This window comes from Lampris incognitus, chromosome 12 (assembly GCF_029633865.1).
Source record: "Lampris incognitus isolate fLamInc1 chromosome 12, fLamInc1.hap2, whole genome shotgun sequence".
Taxonomy (NCBI): Eukaryota; Metazoa; Chordata; class Actinopteri; order Lampriformes; family Lampridae; genus Lampris; species Lampris incognitus.
In genome coordinates, this window is record NC_079222.1 from 26,407,030 (window position 1) to 26,431,807 (window position 24,778).

General features: G+C 42.9%; 1 protein-coding gene across 1 annotated transcript in view; it reads right to left on the reverse strand.

The window, feature by feature from the left end:
• LOC130121741 (WD repeat-containing protein 70) overlaps nucleotides 1–20,739 on the reverse strand; it is a 66,563-nt gene extending 45,824 nt beyond the window's left edge. The window contains exons 1-9 of the mRNA XM_056290611.1: nucleotides 20,701–20,739; nucleotides 19,095–19,154; nucleotides 18,868–18,951; nucleotides 16,218–16,311; nucleotides 15,835–16,045; nucleotides 15,095–15,154; nucleotides 14,260–14,393; nucleotides 13,550–13,703; nucleotides 1,973–2,049 (exon numbers count right to left, since the gene is read on the reverse strand). Coding sequence (XP_056146586.1) covers nucleotides 1,973–2,049; nucleotides 13,550–13,703; nucleotides 14,260–14,393; nucleotides 15,095–15,154; nucleotides 15,835–16,045; nucleotides 16,218–16,311; nucleotides 18,868–18,951; nucleotides 19,095–19,154; nucleotides 20,701–20,710 — 884 coding nt within the window. The 5' untranslated portion in view covers nucleotides 20,711–20,739. The remainder of the gene's footprint in view (nucleotides 1–1,972; nucleotides 2,050–13,549; nucleotides 13,704–14,259; nucleotides 14,394–15,094; nucleotides 15,155–15,834; nucleotides 16,046–16,217; nucleotides 16,312–18,867; nucleotides 18,952–19,094; nucleotides 19,155–20,700) is intronic.
• Nucleotides 20,740–24,778: the final 4,039 nt, after the last annotated feature.

A 24,778-nucleotide genomic window follows, 5' to 3' on the forward strand; every position in this document is an offset into this window, starting at 1 on the left:
AACTGGGACAGCTCGGAAGAGTGGGACAATTGGCCGAATACAATTGGGAAGAAAAATGGGAGAAAATACAAAAAAAAGAAAAGAAAAACAGAGCTTAAAACAAACAGTGATAACAGCAAGGACTTCTGCGGTCTGTAATGCTTCCATACAGAGCTGTGGTTCTTTAATTTCACTCTTTAAACGAGTTGTATTCTGCATCTTTACTTACCTATTTCATCAGGTTATACGTTACACAAATTCGTTGTCTTTCTGCAGCATTTTTAGGGCAACCCCTGAAGAGAAGAAATCTGACACCTCTGTCCTTGTTGTATACTTAAATGTCAGGGACTTCCCTACGACCATAATACAGTTGCATAAAGATGGCAATCCAACATCTCATGCTGTTGCTGCGCCCCCCCCCCCACACACACACACACACACACAGCAAAGCATTTTCACATTGATACCAAATTCTGTCCATTTAGAAAAAAAATGAAACAGTCAGAAAGAACATTGGTTGCTTCATTGTACTTGGATCCAGGCTGTCATTTGACATGGGGTCAAAAAGACAAAACACCTAAACCACCACACAACAAAACACTTCCTCCCACTTTTCCTCCTCCCTCTCCCCGTCCCCACGGCTCAGGGTGCTGAAATGACCTGCTCTGCCACTGTGGACCGTCCACAAATGCAACTGGCCCGTCTGTGAATGGCTCCCTGTACACTCCTCTCCCTTTTACTCCTGTGCACTGGCCAGGAGCAACACTCAGTGCTAACGTGCGAGGGGAGGATTTCCAGAGCCTCGGTAAGAGCTAAATAAACCAGCCACCACATCTGGGAGAGTAGTAACACTGGTAAACATTGGGCTGAGGCCTGCCCACAAAGCTAGGCCCTTGTTTTCAATGATGATAGCCCAGGGTTTCTGCACTGCTGCCTGTCACACTCACTTAGACTCATCAATGTAGTCTCTCTCTCCCCATGTACATGTGTGCAGATGCTTGCACACTGGTGCACATGTACAAAGACAGACAGACACACACACACACACACACCAGTAGGTTACAGCTATTGCAGTCATAGAGCGCCAATTCTAAGCAGAAAAAATATCTAGTTTTTACTGAACTTATGATATTTAGCCCATTGGAAATTCACATTGGTCTAAGTTATTGATTGCATTTAAAAATGACTTCATTTGGGACCACTTTTAGTGAAAAATTGTGTGTCAACACACTGCTAGATGGGGCCGTGCCAAGTTCTCCATTGACATAGTTTGGTTTAGAGGACTCCCTGCTGGTAACAGAAGGAATGGGAGCAAGCAGAAATCCATACATTTATTACACCACCTTGGAAATGCCATACACTACTTGATCCAGAAAGTGCTGTGTAAATATTCTAATTAAGTAAATACCAATATCAACATCCTTCTGGCAAAACTGTAGGATATGATTACATTAAAAAATTATCTGAAATAATTCAATTTAACCTGTTTTAGCAAGTAAAGACCAGTTAAAAAAAAGAGGCGATACCGTGCTTCATAGGAGCAGTATGGGTGAGGCTTATTTGATGCTGTCATTAAAAAAAATTTTTTTTTTAAATAATCAGAATTTGTAAAGAACGCTATAAGGATTTAATTTTTACTCATTAGCAGAGCAGCTTTTCTCTGTGTAGCTCCTCCACTAAGGTTATTTGGTCATTGCTTGAATATTGTGCTAAAGTTAATTTGTGGAGTTTCTAGTTTATGAAACCTTTATCAAATCAGTGATAGCATTCATTACTAACATGCCAAAAACAATTGCCACTATCTATTTCTGCGCATGGTGTGGCCATATTGGTCATTGCTGTACCTAATGAAAACCAATCCAGAAATTACAGGTATCTGGTATTCTTTTTAAACTCCAAGTACACGAGGCTTTAAGCAGAGAGGTATTGGCTATATATCCCTACATAAAAGTGCATGCCAGTAAAAGAAGATATAGTCTTTTTGGAGACATACCCATCATTTGAGCAGGTCATAAACTCTTGCTTAATCTTGGGGTTCCAGCACCCATCATTCAACATGGCTGTGTGGCCCTTCAAAAGAAAAGAAAGTGAGGAGAAAAACATTAACATAGTGGGAGAAAGCATTGGAAATATCAAGAATTTGTGAACAAAATGGGTTAAACAAGACTGTCATTGTCAACTTGATGGCTGACTTCAGTGAAATGGCTAATTAACAGTTTTGGACTCTGCTTTTTAAGCATCAACAAAAGCAAAGGCCAACTTACAAGCCTCATTGAAAACGGAAAGTACCAGCAACGCATATAGCCTTGTTTAATTTTCTTCACTCATTAGAGAGGAATGCAAACACAAACAAAGTAAGATGAAGTTCAAACACAACTGCCTAGACTAAGAAATCCCTGGTCAGCGGTTGTAAGATACTGTAGGTCTGGGTCTACCCTTGGTTTCAGATCTCCCTTGCGGCTAAGAAAGCGAACCCTAATGCTCGATAAAAGGGTCTGGATTGCAGCCCAAAGAGCAAGTTCATAGCAGAGTAGTGTTCAGCAGCTTCCTCGGCTCGACCAGCCCTGGGGTGAATTAGTCATGACCAGGGCTGTGCAATATGACGATATATAGCATGTGATGCTAGAAAACGTCATCATTTCATATTAAGCTCTATCGTTTATTTTTTTGTGTTCCAAATCACAATATTTTTCATCATTTGGACGACCCTTTCTACAGTACGGACACATGCAGGAAATTTGCATGAAGGCAAGACAATGTCCTGGGTACAACGTTAAACTGCAACCGTCGGGTCGTCGGCGACTAAACCGGCACCCCCACTTCAACCCTTGTGGTGTTGTGAGGAGGGTGTGTGGACACCCAGCACGACTAAAAACAAAACCTGTCAAAGGGCGGATGAGTTCCTCTATGAACCAATGGCCATCCATACCTGGAGAGGAGACAGGAACCACCAGCTACTCCCCCTACTGAAACACAATCACGGCTCAACCAAACTCAATCACCATAAACAGTGGAAGAGACTTGCTGAGGCATTAGCTGCGCTCCTACGACCTCCATAGGTTACGGAACTGATGATGATGATGATGAACACAAAAAACATGGAGGACAGTGAACGTAGTGCAGAATGGGATAATTCCGAACAGAAGGCCTCCGACTAGCCAGGACAAAAACGAGGAGCTTGTACCTAAAAGAAGGGCTACTTCTATCGTATGGACGTGGTTTGGGTATGAAAAGTCTGACAAGGACCAGAAAGCCGTACTTTGCAAAATATGCCGTACACCAGTCCCCACAACAGACTCAAACACTGCTAGTCTCTTTTACCAAGAATCATGTCAAACAGTACAGAGACAGTCTACAGGTGAGAGCTGCAAAAGTCCAGTCGAGTGCTCAAAACAAACCCCAGACATTAATATTGTATATTTTGTTACATGCTTAATTGAAAATTTTTGCAAAGGTTCTAAATAAAAGGGGAAAAAAATGATCAAATATGAGTAAGTGGCTTTTATTTGTCGAGTATATAATTCAAAATGCAATAAGATATAGACCTTTCCATGTGGTCATTTTACATAAACTATTTATTCATTGAATTTCCAAATGTGCTATATTGTGATATGTATCGTTATCGTGATATGACCTATATTGTGATATGTATCGTTATCATATGAATGACCTATATTATGATATGTACCATTATCATGATATGAATGACCTATATCGTGATATGTATCATTATCGTGATATGAATGACCTATATCGTGATATGAGATGTTGGTCATATCGGACAGCCCTAGTCATGACAAATAACATCTTCACAGAGGGACTGCCTAAGGAGAGGCCTCACCCACTGCCAGGTCAGAGGAGCACCTCAGTGTTCTGCAGACAGGCTTCAGAAATGAAGCATCTCTGACAGCAGGTTAATGGAGGGAGAACATCATATGCACACAAGAGAACCAAACAGCATTGGTATTTGTGGATCAGGAAGAAAGTCTGCATGTTCACTGTCCAGTATTTTCAGTGCAACCATTTAATCATTGCTATACGTTAGCTGGCCAAGCTGTAAGGGCTAGAAGGCACAAAGTGTGTACTGCCTGGCTGTTAGTATTTATGGTAATGTCTTCACAATACGTTGTAGGGTTAAACCTTAAATGTTTCGTAAATGACTGAATTGCTTCCATGTTTTGGCCAACGCCATTAAAGAAAGGTATCATCAACTGAAATTGCCTTCTAATTGGCAAAAGGAACTGCTAAGCAAATCTGGTTTCCCTCCTCCGTAGTCACGGAGAGCAAATGTTGAATGACTAAATAGAAGCAGACTGATGTTCCTACTAACAGTAAACACCACATTAGAGGCCCTTAATCACAAACAGAACCAGAAGAAACAAGCCTCCGTGAGAACAGGAAAGCCCTGTATGTGTGTGTATTTGTACTGCATATTAAATGTGGTATGTTAATAAGAACATTAACAAAAATATCAATACCAACTACTGTTATTTCATAATCAAAAGTTTTTTGTTTTTTTTTTTACGATGGAAGGGTGTATCTAAAATCATTCAGCAAAAGTTATTCTGGTGCAATGCAATTCTTTTTCCCTCTCTCTCTCTTTTTTTATTTTGGGCTGAAAACATGTTGGTATGATCCTAAGGCCACAAAGCAGAAGAGCTGTAACACAAGTGACAGAGGCAATGCACTCCATCTGTTGCGAAAGTTGTGCCTACGGTTGCCTCCTGTGTGCATGAGAGCTTTATCCTTTCTCCAGGGCTCTGTGGCACTGAATCAACTGTTTTGTTTTGTTATTTTTGTTTTGTTTTTTACTTCCCCCCTCCTTTTTCTACTCAATTGTTTCCAGCCAATTACCCCATCCCGGTCACTGCTCCACCCCCTCTGCTGATCCGGGGAGGGCTGCAGAGTGCCACATGCCCCTCCAATACATGTGGAGTTGCCAACCACTTCTTTTCACCTGACAGTGAGGAGTTTCGCCAGGGAGACGTAATGCGTGGGAGGATCACACTATTCCCCCCAGTCCCCCCCCCCCGAATAGGCACTCCAACTGACCAGAGGAGGCGCTAGTGCAGTGACCAGGACATATCCCATATCCGGCTTCCCACCCACAGACACAGCCAGTTGTGTCTGTAGGGTCACCCGAACGCCCAACCAAGCCGGAGGTAACACGGGATTTGAACGGTGTTTATTCTTGGGGTCATACCTGCTCTGTGGAAGTGTCTGTGAAGGACGCCTCACATTCTACTAGGGGGGTTCCTCAATGCATCAAAATATATAAATTTTCACTGTTTCCCTATAATTCATATAAACATCAGGCTAGGTTTCACCTGTTACATATTAATCTTATATAGCTGCAACTATTTAATTTTGTTGTAACCATTTTGTGTCTTATTGGGTTGCTATCAGAATCAACTTTGACTCCAGTACACAGCAGCTTCGAGTACTTGCAGACATCACTCACCAAAAAAAAAAGAAAAAGAAAAAAAGAAAGCAAACAGAAAAAACAAAAAAACAAAAACAGAAGAAGCAAATGGAATAACAGCAAATTGGGGAAAAGTATGTATGCACAACAGGTATGTCGCTACTATACAATCTTGTTATGGTTGAATAATTAGAATCACAATCAACTTCACTGACCAAGTGTGCCTGTGCAAATGAGGAATTTGACTCCAATACGCAGCAGCTTCTAGCACTCGCAAGCATCACTCACACACACACAAAAAAAAATTCAAACAAAACAAAAAAACAGACGAATAAATGGCACAACAACAGGACAATGGAAGCAAGCATGTAACAGGCATGTTGCTACAGTTTTGTTATCACTGAATAATCAAGAACCTATGCTCATATTATTATACCATATTGCTTATAGACTACACTCACCAGCCACTTTATTAGGCACACCTGTCCAACTGCTCGTTAACGCAAATTTCTAATCAGCCAATCACATGGCAGCAACTCAATGCATTTAGGCATGTAGACATGGTCAAGACGATCTGCTGCAGTTCAAACCGAGCATCAGAATGGGGAAGAAAGGTGATTTAAGTGACTTTGAACGTGGCATGGTTGTTGGTGCCAGACGGGCTGGTCTGAGTATTTCAGAAACTGCTGATCTACTGGGATTTTCACACACAACCATCTCTAGGGTTTACAGAGGATGGCCCGAAAAAGAGAAAATATCCAGTGAGCGGCAGTTCTGTGGGCGAAAATGCCTTGTTGATGCCAGAGGTCAGAGGAGAATGGCCAGACTGGTTCGAGCTGATAGAAAGGCAACAGTAACTCAAATACCCACTCATTACAACCGAGGTATGCAGAAGAGCATCTCTGAACGCACAACACGTCGAACCTTGAGGCAGATGGGCTACAGCAGCAGGCGACCACACCGGGTGCCACTCCTGTCAGCTAAGAACAGGAAACTGAGGCTACAATTCGCACAGGCTCACCAAAATTGGACAATAGAAGATTGGGAAAACGTTGCCTGGTCTGATGAGTCTCGATTTCTGCTGCGACATTCGGATGGTAGGGTCAGAATTTGGCGTCAACAACATGAAAGCATGGATCCATCCTGCCTTGTATCAACGGTTCAGGCTGGTGGTGGTGGTGTAATGGTGTGGGGGATAATTTCTTGGCACACTTTGGGCCCCTTAGTACCAACTGAGCATCGTGTCAACGCCACAGCCTACCTGAGTATTGTTGCTGACCATGTCCATCCCTTTATGACCACAGTGTTCCCATCTTCTGATGGCTACTTCCAGCAGGATAACGCGCCATGTCACAAAGCTCGAATCATCGCAGACTGGTTTCTTGAACATGACAATGAGTTCACTGTACTCAAATGGCCTCCACAGTCACCAGATCTCAATCCAATAGAGCACCTTTGGGATGTGGTGGACCGGGAGATTCGCATCATGGATGTGCAGCCGACAAATCTGCAGCAACTGCGTTATGCTATCATGTCAATATGGATCAAAATCTCTGAGGAATGTTTCCAGTACCTTGTTGAATCTATGCCACGAAGGATTAAGGCAGTTCTGAAGGCAAAAGGGGGTCCAACCCGGTAATAGCAAGGTGTACCTAATAAAGTGGCCAGTGAGTGTATATTGCCCATACACTATACCATATACCATAACTCCACAACCCATCATGCCCATGCAATGCTATATACTCCTATTACAAAACACTACAGTGCCTTGCAAAAGTATTCAACGCCCCTGACAGTCATCACTAATTTCTGGATTAAAAAAGATACTCACACATCTGTTTCTGAACAATATTATTTTTGTGAACCCATAAACTCTAACAGCATGTTCCCAATGCCAAGATAAGTTATGTTTCCCTGATTTTTTAATAATAAATTAAAAACTAAAATAAGTATCTAAAATAAGTAATAAGTATTCAACCCCTTGTGCTCTGAAAGCTCCAAGTTTACACAAATGACAAATTATTCCTAAAACAAACTCAGGTAAACACAATTGTTACATAATTAGTGTGCACCTGTAAGATATTAGTGTAATGGTCTCGTTTATGGATATAAATAGCACTCGGTGTAAAGGTATTAGCCGGGATGTAAATTCCATCAGAAAATGAAAACAAAGGAGCATAATACTGAAGTAAGAGACAAAGTGATTAAAATGCAAAAGGCGGGAAAGAAATACAAAACAATATCCAAGTGTTTGGATGCCCCATGGAACACTGTTGGATCCATTGTCAGAAAGTGGAAGCTGTATCACACCACCCAGACGCTTTGCAGGACTGGCCGTCCCTCAAAGCTAAGTGTCCGATCAAGACGTGGGCTGGTGAGGAAAGCCACAGATGATCCTGCAATCACTTTGAAGGAGTTCCAAAGGTCGGTGGCTTAAACTGGAGTAAATGTGCATAAGTCAACCATATCACGGGCTCTGCGTAAATCTGGCCTGTATGGGAGGGTGGCAAGAAAGAAGCCATTGCCCAAAACTATGCTTATAAAAGCACGCTTGGAGTTCTGCTACTAAGCATGAGAGAGACCCAGTTAGGATGTGGGTAAAGATTTTGTGGTCAGATGAGACAGAAGTTGAGCTTTCTGGCCAAAACTCAAAGTGTTATGTGTGGCGCAAACCTAACAATGCTCATGCCCTAAAAAAACACCCTCCCTCCACTGAAGCATGGCGGCGGCAGCATAATCCTATGGGCTGCTTCTCATCTGCAAGCACTGGGAACCTTGTTCAAATTGAGGGAAGAATGGATGGAGCTAAAAAAAGGGAAATATTGGAAGAAAACGTCTGTGAATGTTCTCATTCATCCATGTCATGGTTATCCAAAGGAATTGAATCGAGTGCAGCTGGACTTGGTATAGTATATCCGTGAAGACGTTTCACCTCTCAATCAAGACGCTTCATCAGTTTGTGCCTTTCAGACTAGACCAAGCTAGTCTGACTGGCTGGTGATGAAACTCAGATATTTATCCTCTTTGGAGTCATTATCAGAGCTAATGATGTCCATGGCTCTTTGTGTTCCGATGTTTGGCAATGCCCGTTGTTATCAGAGGTATTGATATGCGTGGCTCTTTGTGATCCGATGTTAAGCAGCGACGGTCGTTGGGGGTGTTAGTTTCGACTTCATTAGTGCTCCATTCAGTGGTCATGAGTCGTTGGAGCCGTTAGTGACCGACTGTTGTTCTTGGGGGCTAAGCTTCTTGAGAGTCTCCTGGGTAAAGATGAAAGGACGGCATTGTAAGTGGGAGATAGGTGGTGTAACATAGGTGGTGTAACATAGGAACGTAGGAATAACATAGTCATCCCGTATGTTTCTGGGGTCTTCGAGAAACTCAGGAGAATTTTTAACAAGCACCGCATCCCGGTATACTTCAAACCCAGCAACACACTCCGACAAAGACTGGTTCATCCTCAAGACCGTGTACCACACAACCAAAAAAGCAATCTAGTGTATGTTGTACAATGCAATGAGGATTGCACTGACCTATACATAGGAGAAACCAAACAACCACTACACAAACGGATGGCCCAACACAGAAGGCCAAACTCCTCAGGACAAGACTCAGCAGTTTATCTACACCTAAAGGAGCAGACACACTCCTTCGAGGACAGCATCGTACACATTTTGGACATGGAAAAACCATCCCTCAACAGAGGAGGAGGTCTGCGACACCACCTATCTCCCACTTACAATGCCGTCCTTTCATCTCTACCCAGGAGACTCAAGAAGCTTAGCCTCCAAGAACAACAGTCGGTCACTAACGGCTTCAACGACTCATGACCACTGAATGGAGCACTAACGAAGTCGAAACTACTACAATGACCGTCGCTGCTTAACATCGGATCACAAAGAGCCATGGACATCATTAGCTCTGATAACGACTCCAAAGAGGATAAATATCTGAGTTTCATCACCAGCCAGTCAGCCCAGCTTGGTCTAGTCAGAAAGGCACGAACTGATGAAGCCTTTTGATTGAGAGGCGAAACGTCTTCACGGATAAATACTACCAAGTCCAGCTGCACTTGATTCAATTCCTTTGGATTGGAAGAAAAACTGTTAGTCTGCCATAAAATTGATGCTTGAGAAAAGGTTCACCTTCCAGCAGGACAACGATCCTAAGCACAAGGCTAAAGCAACAATGGCATGGCTCAGCAACCAAAAGAAGCACGTTTTGGAGTGGCCAAGTCAAAGTCCGGACCTCAACCCCATTGAAAATCTGTGGCAGACTGAAAATCGCAGTCCAGAGGCGCCATCCCACCAACCTGCAAGACCTGTACACATTCTGGCAAGAAGAATGGGCAAACATTACTCCAGAAGAATGTGCAAAGCTTGTACATATTTACCCAAAGAGAATCATGGCTGTTATTGCAGCAAAAGGGTACTCTACAAAGTGTTGATATGTGGGGGTTGAATATTTATACAAGCACTATGTTTTAGTTTTTAATTTATTTACAAAAAGTCAGCGAAATATAACTAATTTTGCTTTGGGAGCATGTTGTTAGAGCTTATGGGTTCACAAAAATAATATCGTTGAGGAACAGATGTGTGAGTATCTTCTATAATCCAGAAATTAGTGACGACTGTCAAGGGGGTTGAATACTTCTGCAAGGCTCTGTATATTATTTTATGTACCAGAAGTAATCCAGTGATTCAAGTAATTCTTTAACAGACAGTTCAAGCCAATTTCATGCTATATGCAATCATCAGCTGTCACTGGAGCCAAACGGCAAAGAAAATAACATATACATATGTACCAGAAGTATACACTATATATTCACCTAACACCCACCTTACAACTACATACCATAATATATACCTTATTGCAATGTTAACCTATGTTACAACCACAACAATAACAGCGATAATTGGTAGCCAATATACAGCAGTTGTACGTGTATTTACAATTGTACATTTGTATTACACTTCTAGTTTAAAGAAGTAGTGCACATCGTAAATATGTAGGTGAGACATCTTGATCAGAGGGGGCTATTTCCAAAGTGTCATATTTACATAGTAAGTGTCTGTTCCTGCACCATACTGTTAAGTGTTCATGACAGAGATGATTTGTGGGGGGAAAATTCTGTCCTATATCTGGTGGTTTTGGTGCCCATTGCTTGCCAGAGGGTAGGAGTTCAAACAAACTGTGTCCTGGGTGTGGGTGGTCAGTGCTGATTGTGCCTGCCTGTTTCCGGGGTATAGAGGTGTTTAAACAAGTCCTGCAGGGTGAGCAAGGGAGCACCAATGATTTTTTTTGTGCCAACCTTACTGTCTGTTGTAGTCTGTTTCTATCCTTTTTTAGATTTTTTTTTTTTTGGCATTTTCTGCTTTTATTGCATCGCGATAGCAGAGAGAGAGACAGGAAAGGCAGGGGAGAGAGAGGGGATGAAATGCAGCAAAGGGCCCGGGCCTGATTCGAACTCAGGCAGCTGGGGTAAGGACTCAGCCTTATGTGGTACACACTCTACCAGGTGACCCACCGGGGCGCCCCATGTGTCTATCCTTTTTTTTTGCTACTGCATCGAACCAGACCATGATGAATTTGCACAGGACAGGTTCAGTGACGGTGGCGTAGACTGGCTCAACAGCTCCTGTGGCAGACCAAATTTCCTCAGTTGCTGCAGAAAGAACATCTTTTGCTGGGCTTTCTGAGATTAGAGCCTATGTTGGTCTCTACTTCAGGGGCTAAATGTATAAAACTCTGTGTATATTTAGTTGGAGAAATCTGTATACACACAAAACAGGGACCATGCATACGCAGTCTTTTTGTCAGGTCTATAAAACCCCACGTACATCGTTTCCCACGTGTTTTTTTCCCTCATATACCACAATCATCCAAAACTAGTGCAAATTCCAAAAATAAAAAATAAAGTTTGGTAACCAGTCACGCATCACTATGTAATCACAGTGAAGGTTTTTTTTAAAAAAAAATATGATTTACATCAGAAGACAACATAGTGAAAGAAAAAAAAAAGAAGCTCTAAATAAAATTTCACCCAAATTCAAACTTTTATTATCCTTTTTTGCCAACTCACATCATCACACTTATCGGACTCAGGACTGCATATACAGAACGCATGGTGTGAAAGATGTGTGCACATTCTCACTGCCCATGATTTTTTATACATTCAGAAACCTGTGTGGAAAGTGGAGGTGTGAAAGATGCATACCAGCAGGCAGATTCTCACCACCCGTGGATTTTTATACATTTGGAAAACTGCGTGGGAAGTGGGTTTAGTAGTTTTCATGTGTATGCACAATTTATACATTTGGCCCTAGGTTTTTGGAAATGGCAGTTCTCAAAAAACCTGAAGGTCTCCACGGTTGACACAGGCCTGTTGGCTATTGTGAGGGGGAGCAGTGCTATTGGGTGTCTCCTAAAGTCCACCCTCATCTCCACTGTCTTGACCATGATCAGTATCAAGTTGTTCTGACTACACCAGAGTACCAGCCGCTCAACCCCCTATGCAGACTCGTAGCCATCCTGGATGATGGATGACCAATGACCATCCAATGACCGTAGTGTCGTCTGCAAACTTCAGTAGCCTCACAGCTGGGTCCTTGGAGGTGCAGTCGTTGGTGTAGAGGGAAAAGAGCAATGGGGAGAGGACAAATCACTGGGGAACACCAGTGCTGACTGTCCGTATACCAGACATGACTTCCCCCCGCCTCACCTGCTGTTTCCTGCCTGTCAGGAAGCTGGTGATTCACTGACAGACTGCAGGGGACACAGTGAGCTGGGAGAGTTTAGAGGAGAGAATTTCTGGAATGATGGTGTTGAACACCAAGCTGAAGTCCACGAATAGGATCCTTTCATATGTCACTGGGCAGTAAAGGTGTTACAGGATGTAGTGCAGTCCCATTTGAATTGTGAATCTGTTACCGCTTGTCTATTCTGTCCACTCGGCACTTATTACATGTCTATCAGTTCTGGAAGAGGGATTCTCTCCTCTGTTGCTCTTCCTGGGGTTTCAACCATTTTTTTTTCTTGATGAGATTTTTTTTCTGTGGAGTTTTTCTTCACCCAAATCAAGGGTCTGGGGGGGGGGGATATATTGATCAAAATGTAATCATGATTGTAAAGCCCTCTGGGACTAAATTGTGATTTGTACAAACAAATGTGACTTGACGGTTGATATCCATCCATCCATTATCCAAACCATTTATCCTGCTCTCAGGGTCGCGGGAATGCTGGAGCCTATCCCAGCAGTCATTGGGCGGCAGGCGGGGAGACACCCTGGACAGGCTGCCAGGCCATCACAGGGCCCGCCCGCCCGTACGCGCGCGCGCACACACATACACACACACACACACACACACACACACACACACACACACACACACACACACACACACACACACACACACACACACACACACACACACACACACACACACACACACACTCGTGGTCATACCTAGGGACAATTTAGTACGGCCGATCCACCTGACCTAAAAGTCTTTGGACTATGGGAGGAAACCAGAGCACCTGGAGGAAACCCACGCAGACGTGGGGAGAACATGCAAACTCCACACAGAGGATGACCCCCAAGGTTGTACTACCCTGGGGCTCAAACCCAGGGCCTTCTTGCTGTAAGGCAACCGCGCTAACCACTGCACCACCTTGACGGTTGATATAACATAAAATACATCCACGAGATCATTGTTAGTTGTTAAAAAAAGCCTGTTTGTAGGTGCATACTGCAGACCCAAGAGGAAACAATGGGCCTCCTCTCCAAGTACTCTGTGTGTGGTACAAACTGACTGGCCACCAACTTGGCTTTGCTGAATAGTGTATGCCATAAATGGACAATTAAGAAAGGATCCACACTAGCAGAACTAAGTACAACCATGAAATGAACCTCTGCAACTACAACTACCTCCAGCTGGACACACAATACACACAATTACCCCGAACACAGAAACATATTAGCTCACATCCAGCTCCTGATTGCTACTACTACATTTCAATTGGGTCCACTTACAAGACAGGGCATAACATGTGTGTTGGGGGTGGGGGGTGATTTGCTATTGACAAGAAAACACAGCAGAGCAACACTGCTCAAGAGTTGCACTTAAAGACTACATCTCTGCACCATACCTTAGTTTTGGCCATGTCCACAATGTACTGGTCTCCCTTCACACACTCCATGACATTGAAGCCATCACGGTCCAACACCTTGGCCTGTGCATTGCCAGACACCACCAAGATGACATCGCCAGTCATGCTATACTGCAAGGACTTGATTTGGTGGCTAAGAAAACACACATACAAAAAAAAAAAAAATAGATGGGACCAACAACATTGGGGTTAATATGCAATTTAGTAGAGAGGAATCTGAAATTCACAAAATAAGTGCACAATAGTGTCAGAGTACTGAGCAGTGAAAGAGATCGTACAGGCTAAAGGATAACACTATAATCAGATTAAATGAGGTGTGCAGTTTTGTTAATGTAAGAAAGCCTGCTCCAGCACAGCCCACTGGTTCTCAAAATCTAAAGCGTATTCGATATCTAATATAGGCCTTGAACAAACACAAAATGTACACAAAGACAGTCACAAACCCTAGCAACTGAACTGAATCATCTATCTTTGACGCAGTCATTCTGAATTTAAAAAAAGAGGATGCCTTGGACTTAACACAAGACTCAATGAAGCATATCAGCTGTGTGTGTGTGTGTGTGTGTGCATGCTTGCGTATTTACTGTGCATGTACTTTGGCATACAGACATTGTGAGTGTAGACTTACATGAAACTAAGGTCAAGCACTTGTGTTTATGCTCATGGTGTTTTCTCAGATGGCAACGCACCTTTCGCAGGGCTGTAGAGATCTGAAGGGATGCAAAGATTGGTCCATCCCAGCAAAATCCCAGAACTTCAAATCAAAATCATATCCTCCGGTAACCAAACGAGCTCCAGAAGGGTCCAAGGCAAGGGCTGACACCTGGGAAGGCAATCAACTAGCTCATTTACCACGAAGACTACCTATAGAGTTCAGAGGCAGGAGTGTTTCCCTTGCATTCATGCTATGGTGGTGGTGAAATTGTTCCCATTGCAAGGGAAAAAAAACAACAGGATTTCTAGTTGTATTACTTTTAAGTTATGTTATTGCCCACAAGCCAATAAACTATACATTTTAATTGTATTACCTCCCTAAAAATAAATATATATAAAGTCCAATATCAAGACTATTTCCCTTTGGTATGATCAAACTAGTAGAATCTGAACTGCCTTAGAAATGCAATTGGTGCTGAACATGGAAACAAATCAATGTGTGTATCTGAGGATAGCTGATCGAATTTAGCACAAAACGAGCTAATCTTGAATGAGATTTCAGTCATTTGTCTGTGTCTGCATTATGTCTTTTAATTCGTCTCGTGAGCAATTCATTAAAAAAAAGTTATTGAAATCAAGGTGTTATGTTACAGAAAGAAAGTTGAATCAGTTCATCTGAACACAACGTTTAACTCCTATCACCTGTTAACTCCTGTCTCCTAATTCCTGTTAACTCCTATCCGCTGCAGGCTATATAAAGACATTCTAAAGCTACTAACAAGTTAATGGCATGTCTTGGAATGCATTTCCAATATGCTCCTTCTTAAGTGACGCTTGTGAGCATGGAAGGCTGAGCAATGAAAGACTTACTGTTTTTGTGCCGTGGTTCAAAACAATTTCGTGAGTGTCTGGAATCTTCTTCACGGGATTCTAAAAGAAATTGGAACACCAACAGATAAATTCAGACTGACAGGTTTGTGATTGTAAGACAGCTTTAAGTTGTGTGATTTATTTCAAGTTTAATATGCTGTGTGATTCAGGGAGGTCAGAGTGATTCGAATCCATTACTGATTACAAAATAGTTTTTCTTTTTTTTCTTATTGAAGATAGTGATGTTATCTGTAGTGGACCTATCTCAGAGTTATATTCATCACATAATCCCCAGCAATCAAAAAGCTCAACTACCCTGAGAAAGTTGGGGGTCCGGCCTATTTCGCCTAATCACATAAGAATTGTAAGAATTGCTGTGGTACTGAAAGGGAGAGGCAAAAAAAAAGGTATAACCTAAATAGGAAAATTAGCTTACTGCTGCACTTCTGGGGACTTCTGCAGTAAAGATGTGAACATATATTAAAAGGCATAATCACTGTATGACAATGCAATCAGGGTCTAAGAGAGGTCAATTACTCTCTAGTAAGACATGATTGTAAATGACTGATTGCCTAACATTTATCAATCATCATCTATTCTCATGCTGCCATCTAGTGGTAAAATTAGACTGACTAAAGATGTGTTTTTATTCATTTCAAACTAGATAAATAAGGACTGTTAACCTTTGAGAATCATTGAGCAACCCATGTATTACTAACTCAGTAAAATTTGAGCCTTACGATGTCATCATCATCATCATCTTCACCACTATCATCGTCACTACTGTCATCATCTTCATTCTGAGCAGTGCTGCTCGTGTACCCTGGTGGTAGAGGTGGTCCTATTAGTTCGTCACCATCATCCGTCTCGTCTTTAAATTGGAGAGCGACTGTGGGCCCGATAAGCCCCGAATAATCGCCTCCATCACTGCTGTTTGTACATTCTGGTTTACTACAAAGAAAAGCATGGTTGTCAGGCACAGACTGAAACTTCCAAAATTCCTAAAAAGTAGGCAAGAAATAAGCCTTTAAACACCAAGTAAGGACACCCTGAGCAAGCTATAAATTAGTGCTTCAACCAAATCTAGTTTCCTCATTACTTAAACATTTACATTACAAATTACCTGGAAGCAGAAGCTGCAGCTTTGCTACTCTGACCAGAGCTTGACTGGTTTCCTGAGTGGGCGCCCTCCCTTTTTTCAACCTTTTTCATCCTCTCTGTGGAAGGAACAAATAGAGTTAGAGACATTCACAGGTAAATGCATGATAAACAAATATACTTTTGCAGACCATGCTCTTTTGTCAACAATGGCAAAAATGGTGAGCTTTCAGCATTGTTCAGGAGGCAGGGATGATCAGAAATTGTCCAGGTATTCAACGAGAAACACCTGACATAAACTGATCTGTAAAGTACAGACAATGAACAAGAAATTGTTATAGCTCTGTGCTTTAAACAGCCATGTAATAAGAAATGGGACAAACTGAGGCCATTAACTTAGTTTATATGTTTAATATCTGAAACGTTTTTCTATGTCTATGGCAAAAAGTGGTAGAAAAAATCTTCCTGCCATGAAGTCAACATAAGTTAATCTTGTGTGCCTCCTATTCTTAACACAGCTCATATGACATGCAGGACTGAGGACTGACTACCTCCTGAGCACCATGTTAAGGAGGCAACGCCAGTGCATATCATGTCAAATGCAATTAATTTTAAATGTCCAATACATTGTGTGCCAAACTATTAGGCAAAAGCACTTCTCACCTTTCCTCTAATAAGATGTAAAACTTTTAGCACGAGCAGCTAATTAGCACAACTGAAAAAAGGTGAAATTAATAAATTGCAGCTTATATTTGGTGGTGAAATGGCAATTAGTCCCCAAAAAATTAAGATGGAGTGTGCCAAGTGATTATGCAACTATCTAGTCCTCACAGAAAAGATCTATAAATGCATAAAATGGAGGAGAAGAAGTCTTAACCACTGAGCAAGCCAAATTGAAAAATGTCTTCATGAAGGGCGTACAAAACTTGAATTATCATGAATTCTGGCCGTGACTATCACACCATCAAAAACTGTCTTAAGAGGCAAAGCAGCCCGCATAAAATCTACACAAGTTCCAGAAGAAAGCTGTCTGCTCAGGATATTTTGGCAATCAAGCGAGAACTTGCAAGAATGCCCTTGAGCTGAAGTTCACAGATTTTATAGGCACCACACTGAAGCACATCTCACGCTCAAGCTGGTGTCTCAAACTGCCAAGCACGGACAAGGTTCTGAAAGTTCGCAAACGACCCCCCCTTAACAAGAAACAGAACAACGCCTGGTGTGACATCATAAATACCTGAAAAATAGTAGTTACCCTGGAGGTAACTCCAGCACTACATGAGTAGCTCTCTAATGGGCTTCGCTACTGGTTTACCCTTCGAGGCTCGGCCTTGGCACCTGAGACAGATCTTTTACCTCACCACCCAATCAAGTGGTGGGAGCCAAACAGGAGCATCTCGTCACCCTTTGAACTCAGCAAAAAAGACTGCAGCAAGCTGGGCTAGAGGTTAAAGGGCTACACACGTACTCAAAGAACTGGAGTTACATGCAGGGTAACTACTATTTCTGTACCGTATGGGCTCTGCCTTATAATGGGCTTCGCTATAGGTTCACACTCTAGGCGAGGGCCGTTAGGGATGAATGTACTCCCAGCTGGGCCCAACTGACACTAGTAAAACACCAACCAACAAGACATCTTACACAACAGCAGTCCATTGGTCGAGTGCTATCCCCTCTGAGTGTCTCGTGCCTTATTGCTCCACAACAGCAGTCCAACAGTTGAGCACTGCGCCACCTGAGGGTCTTGTACCATACTGCAACAACCAGCCATATCCTTGAGCTATGACTGCACAAAGATCAAAGTGGAGGACCAGGAAGCCGCCAAGAAGCCACCAAGCAGAAAACACTACTATCAAGTAAAGTAAAAGGAGAAAAACTCACCTTGGTAAGCAATGAGTTAGCTCGACTGGAAAGCTACTCGATACCCATATTTTTTTGGTTGCGATCTTTGGCTCAGTCGCCATTTTTGGTCTGAATACACAGTTAGATGGGATAGCCTGCGTGTGACCCTCACGACCAACATCACAAGGCAAAATGGAAGTGGAGCAGTAATGGCAGTGGCCCTCAGTAGAGGAAGCTAACTGAAACTTACGGTGGAAACCCCATGAGCGGCGCCGCTTGTACGTGCACTCCCAGCTTGGGATGTGTGCATCGAGGAATGGCGGCAACAACTAAATCAAATGACATGAAAATCCTATTAGCCTTAGTGGAAGCTATCCGGCTGTTGTAAATGGCATTAGAGGTGAGTTGTGAACACATCTTGGCAAGTTTAAAACCAAGCATACATCATCTCTGGATTTTTAGCAGGAAGTGTATTACAACAGTCTAACCAAGAGATAATTGCAGCCTGGATCAGGCACTGTATAGCATGCTCTGATGATAGTTACAGTCAGATTTTAGGGTGTTGTACAGAGCTAAGTGGCAGGAATGGGAGACAGCTGCAATATGGTCAGAAAATGAGAGCAGGTCATGACCCAGACATTTCCTGCTGACATGGGCAGTATGACTGTAAATGTAGAGAGCCTGATCATTATCTCCCTGGGAAAAGAGAATATGGAAGAGATGACTAGCAACTCAGTGGTCTGTACTTAGGTGACAGTATTCTCTCCAACAAATTTTTCAATAGCCAGTGTGATCCTCTCTCTTTGTGTCTATACTTTACTAGCCCCACTAACCTGATACAGGCTGGCTTGTCTCACTGGACAATCTTCGCGTCTTCTCATAGATGGTACACGGGTCATATGTGCGGGCTGTGGAACCTAAGCGGGAACACCAAAGACAGGATTCTTTCTTGAATTCACAATGACTGACCAAATTGCTGAGAGTAGTTTATATATATTCAAATTAGTATTTTAACTTAGAGAGTTTGTGTTACAGTAAAGAAATATTAGCCCTTAAATACCAAACTTAGAGAATCCCATGATGGATGCCATGTCTTCATCGTTGCACACTGAGTCTGACTCTGAAAAAAGGAACATAAAATTGGATAGTTACAATGTTACAATTTCATTTAGCAGATGCTTTTATCCAAAGCACCGTACATCTGAGAGTTAATACAAAACAAGCAAGGATCTAGTCAGGACACAATAATGCAAGTACGTGCCAAAAAAACTAGGTGCAAGTCTGATAGGACACAGGTGTCAACAGGCAGTGCACAAAGGCAATGCATAGGGTGCATAGAAGGGTTTTTTTTGTGGTATTTTTAGTAATGCCTTCAGGTATAGAGGTGTTTGTGAAAGAGCGGGTCTTTAGCTTCTTTCGTCTTTCATTAGTGAGCAGTGAGCAGGACTGAGTGTAGCCCTGAATGAGGGAGTTCAGCTAGGCAGGAGCCGTTTTAGTTGCTGTTTTGTAAGTAAGCATCAAGGTTTTGAATTTGATGTGGGCAGCAACTGGGAGCCAGCGGAGGGATATGAACAGCAGAATGACATGTACTGTTTTGGGTTGGTTGAAGACCAAATGCGGCACCGTATTCTGGATCATTTGCAGAGGTTTGAAAGTGCATGCAGGGAGACCTGCCATTAACGAGTTGCAAAAGTCAATGCATGATATTTCAAGAGCCTGTACAAGGAGTTGTGCTACATGCTCAGACAGGTAGGGTCTAATTTTGTAACTCTAATTAATGGTAATGGCATTTCATATGAAACCGATCACCAGTTTCAGTCGTTATTCAACTGTGTCGTTTATAAGGTTTGGGATACTTGAAGTCAGTTGAGACTGACAAAGTCCCTTAGATGAGTGATGAAACATTTCTCCCACTAAAATGGAGTCCGGGTGAACTGATTCAACTTTCTGGTCTACTTTCTGTGATTCGACGCCTGCATTATTAAGTACGTATCAAAACGCTAGACAATAAAGTATCTATCTATTTGTCCACCGACTGCGTTATTTAATTTTTGATATGATCACCTTATCCTCTTGTCTGACGTAAGATGCAGAAATCTTGAGTATTCAGCTCTAACTTGAGCGATGGTTTTATACAGTCAATGGCTCTGACAACACACTTTTGAACTACTGCCATGCTCCGTGTTTTGGCGCACCACCAGCGTCAGATGATCGGTAAAGACGATGCTAGTGTGGGAAGCAACGCTCATACACATCTGACACGATACGATAAACCAGTTTTGCACAAACAGCGTAGTTGTTGAAAACGGTGCACTGGGTTTTCAACCGGAGGCCTCAGTAAACATGATACCAAACAATACTTTCAATTATGCTGGGTGCAAAACACGCAATGTACGCCGACCGCTTTCCCTTTTTGAAGAAATGCTGAGGACACGCCTCAAATGGGACTCGTGTGAAACCTAACTTAACAAGTTTTAGCAATAACCATTACATCTTCTCATTTTTACGTCTGACTTGTGTGCGAGCCGTTCAATAGTTTTCGGTCGTGCATGCTTTAAATACAGCACTTATTAACAAACAACAAAAAGAAGTCGTTTATCTACAATAATACAATAATAATATATATATTTAAAAAAAATATAATAAACAACGTAAAATTATATTACCTCTTTCCATCTCGGCAGGATGCAAAACACAACTGGATTTCGTCGTCTTCCTTCTTTCTTCTTCGTCTTCCTTCTTTCTTCTTCGGCTTCCGTCTTTCTTCGTGGGTTTTTATCGGCGGTTGGCATCCGAAATGTGGCATTACCGCCATCTACTGAATTTACCCTAAATCTCCACTGACTAAAAATAATAAGTCCTTCCCTTCCCGTTTCCTACTCTGCTATAACTTCTTTATTTTCAACAGCTGCTGCGCGCCTTCCCCGGAAACTCCGGCAACGTATGTACGAAATGTACTTACTGCATCTATAATTATGTCTTCTTTTCTTTTTTTTGGATTCTATCCCCGCTTTTTCTCTCTAATTGTATCTGACCAATTACCCCACTCTTCTGAGCCGTCCCGATCTCTGCTCCACCCCCATCTGCCGACCGGGGAGGGCTGCAGACTACTGCTGCACGATTAATATAATCGCAATGCCATCGCGATGTCAGTCTGTGCAATTAAATGACCGTAAAAGGCTGTGATTTAATTCAATAATAAAATGTGCGTGTGTGAACGTCTGTTTGTGAGCATATCTACGCCCATAATTAAGAGATGGTCAATCAGTCTCTGTTTAGGCAGTGAAGCCTGCGGAGTCTACGGTCACATGACTATCCGGTGTGCTGTGTGCAGACCAGAAAGAAGGAAAAAATTGATACCGATGACAACAAGCAGGTTAACGCTGGTGAACTGGTGGCAAAAAACAACAACAACAAAAACGACAACAACGCGACCCCTGTTATACGGCGATATTTTGGATTCAAACTCAGCGATATTGAGCAGAAAGGTACTGTGTAAAACATGCAAAATGAAAGCCATTACATGTTGCGGCAACACTACAAATTTGTATGATTTGTATATGAATAAATTTGTTTATTATATCGCAAGTCGCGATATCGTCCACAATAGCCGCAGTATGTCTTGAATCGGTTCATCTGGATACAACGTTTGACAGATAACTAAGTGACATGCTAGAACGTGAATCAGCTGCTCTTGCTTGCAGACATTTTCTCTGTCTACAACTGCATTACAGAACTACTGGAGGAAATCCTTTCAGAATATGGACTCACTAACACTATTGTGGCTACTGTACTTGACAATGCGTCAAACTTCTCAAAAGCATGTCGGGGTCTCCTCCCAGTTGGACATGCCTGGGAAACCTCCAAAGGAAGTGACCCTTTCGGTCACTACCCAAAACTCATAACCATAGGTGAGGGTTGGAATGAAGATTGACTGGTAAATTGAGAGCTTTGCCTTCTGGCTCAGCTCCCTCTTCACCACAATGCTCCGGTACAACGTCCACATTACTGCTGATGCTGCACCAATCCGCCTATCAATCTCTTGCTCCATCTTACCCTCACTCATGAACAAGACCTTGAAATACTTGAACTCCTTCACTTGAGGCAACAGCTCATCCCCAACCCGGAGGGAGCAATCCACCATTTTCTGGTAGAGAATCATGGCCTCAGACTTAGAGGTGCTGACTCTCATCCCAGCCATTCCACATTTAATAGCAAACCACCACAGTGTGCACAGGAGGTCATGTTCTGATGAGGCCAACAAAACCACATCATCTGCAAAGAGCAGAGATGCAATTCAGACAGAATTGGAGATGAGAGACAACTTTGGAGGAGTTCGACACCCACCGAAAATTTGTTTGACTTTGTGCCAAGAACACGGACACGGCTCTCACTTTGGTTATACAAGGACCGGATGGCTTGTAGCAACTGCCCGGTACCCCATACTCCCGCAGTACCCCCCACAGAGTGCCCAGGGTACATGGTCGTAAGCCGTCTCCATGTCCACAAAACACATGTATACTGGCTGGTCAAACTCCCATGCCTCCCTCAGCACTTCTGCAAGGGTAAAGAGTTGGTCCATTGTTCCGCGGCCAGGACGGAATCCACATTGTTCCTCCTGGGTCTGAGGTTCGACAGTCGATCGGAGCCTCCTTTCCAGCACCCTAAAGTAGACTTCCCCAGGGAGGCTGAGCAGTGTGATGCCCCGATAATTGGAGCACACTCTCCAGTCCACAGGGTTGTCTCCTGCTGAAATGTTGCAAGGTGGAAGGTTAAGGTCAACACTGGACCAACGTCAAGACAAGCAAGCTCGTCAGCCAGTCTGGCCAATGAAAGGCCTATAGATGCAAGAGCACAAAGCCAGGAAGAGTGTGTGGAGTACATCACCCCAAATTCTCTCCTGGTGGAACGGGCTTGCTTGAGAAGGGACCCAGGAGACTTCCAATTCAAGGGTTACCCCTACAAGAGGTTGAGTGTCATCTAATCAGAGGTAAACAAATTCTGGAGGAAGTGGTGTCAGTTGGCAGGTCCGAACCTCTTTGTCAGAAGCAAATGGCACATGAGATCCAGGAGAGAGATGCAGTGATCACAAGAAATTTCAGTCACAGGCCTAAGTGGAACCCTGGTTTTATTGCCAAAGTCACAGGACCAGTTTCCTACAAGGTCATGTTAGGGGATGGTAACATCATACTCAGACATGTAGACCAGATCTTGGTGAGACCAGATGACAAGGACTCATTGTAACCTAGGATCACTGAACCACCAATAGTGCCTATGGAGCCATCTGACGGTATTGCAGTGTCCGAGTGTTTGGTGGGAGAGGGGAATAGCTATGTTCCTGAAGGAAACCCACAAGAAAAAGCAAAAACACCAGATACTCGAAATCAAGACCAGGACACACCCAAACAGGCACGAAAGGGGATGTTATCTGTAAGACGTTCACAAAGGACTGTGTCTAAGCCAAGTTATTTGAAGGACTATTCGTGTTGGGGGGGGGAGGGGGAGTTATTTAGGGTTATGGTAAACCAAATAACAGATGATGCACTGCTAAATTGTTGTTCTGGTTGTAATTTTATTGCAGATGAGGAAAAAAACTTAAGGGGGAAGGAATGTAGTAAATGGAATGTTACTGTTAGGGGCGGCATGGCTCAGGAGGTAGAACAGGTTGTCTAGTAATTGGAAGGTCGCTGGTTTGCTCCCTGGCTCCTGTGGAGAGCGTGTCGAAGAGTCCTTGAGCAAGACACTGAACCCTTAACTGCTCCTGATGAGCAGGTTGGCACCTCGCATGGCAGCCTCTGCCATCAGTCTATGAATGTGTGTGTGAATTGGTGAATGTGAGGCATACATGGTAAAGCACTTTGTGTGGTCGGTAGACTAGAAAAGCACTATATACATGCAGTCCATTTACCATTGTATAGCATGAATGCCTGTAGATGGCAATAGAGGCCTAGTTAGGCTAGAGTAGATATCTATTGTTAAGCAGTGGTGTGTGCACATGAATTTGCTAATGCCCTGTGTTAAGACCTGAGTTGTGTTGTTCAGTAAACATATTTGAGTTTACTTTGGATGTCCGCGTATCCTTCAGATAGGATATCACAGTGGAGAAGACTGTACGGCGTGCTGCAGGTTGGCTGCTAGCATATTGCACATTTGTCCATCCTGGAAGAGTGATCTTTCCTCTAATGCCTATTCTGAGGGTTTTCCGTTCTGTAGAGATTTTCCTCATCCCAATCCAAGGCCTAAGGATAGGGGGCTGTCATTGCACCTATTCCATTTTATGTTGTAGAATGTAATGTGATTGTTAAGCCATCTGGGACTACATTTTATTTTATGGTTATGCAAATAGTTTTACTTGACTCAAATATATTTATGGCAAGTTCATATTATGTCACAGGGGCTTAGTTTAGTTTCCGTTTTTGTTTGGTCTCTAGTCTTGCTGAGAGCAAGAGGAACTCAGGTTCAACCCCAGCTCTTGTGGGCTGAATTTGCATGTTCTCCTCATGTTTGCACAGGTTCTCTCCCACAGTCCAAAGACTGTTAGGTGAACTGGAGATTCTAAATTGACTTTTGTTATGACTTGTGCGTGAAAATGAAATTTATGGTCACTTTATGGTCACAGGCTTTGCATTGACTTCAGGTTGTATACCTGCCTCCTGCCCAATGCTTGCTGAAATGGACTACAGTGGATGAATGAGATGAATGGATGAATGAGAACATTCACAGCCACGACGAGTGGCTTTCCCT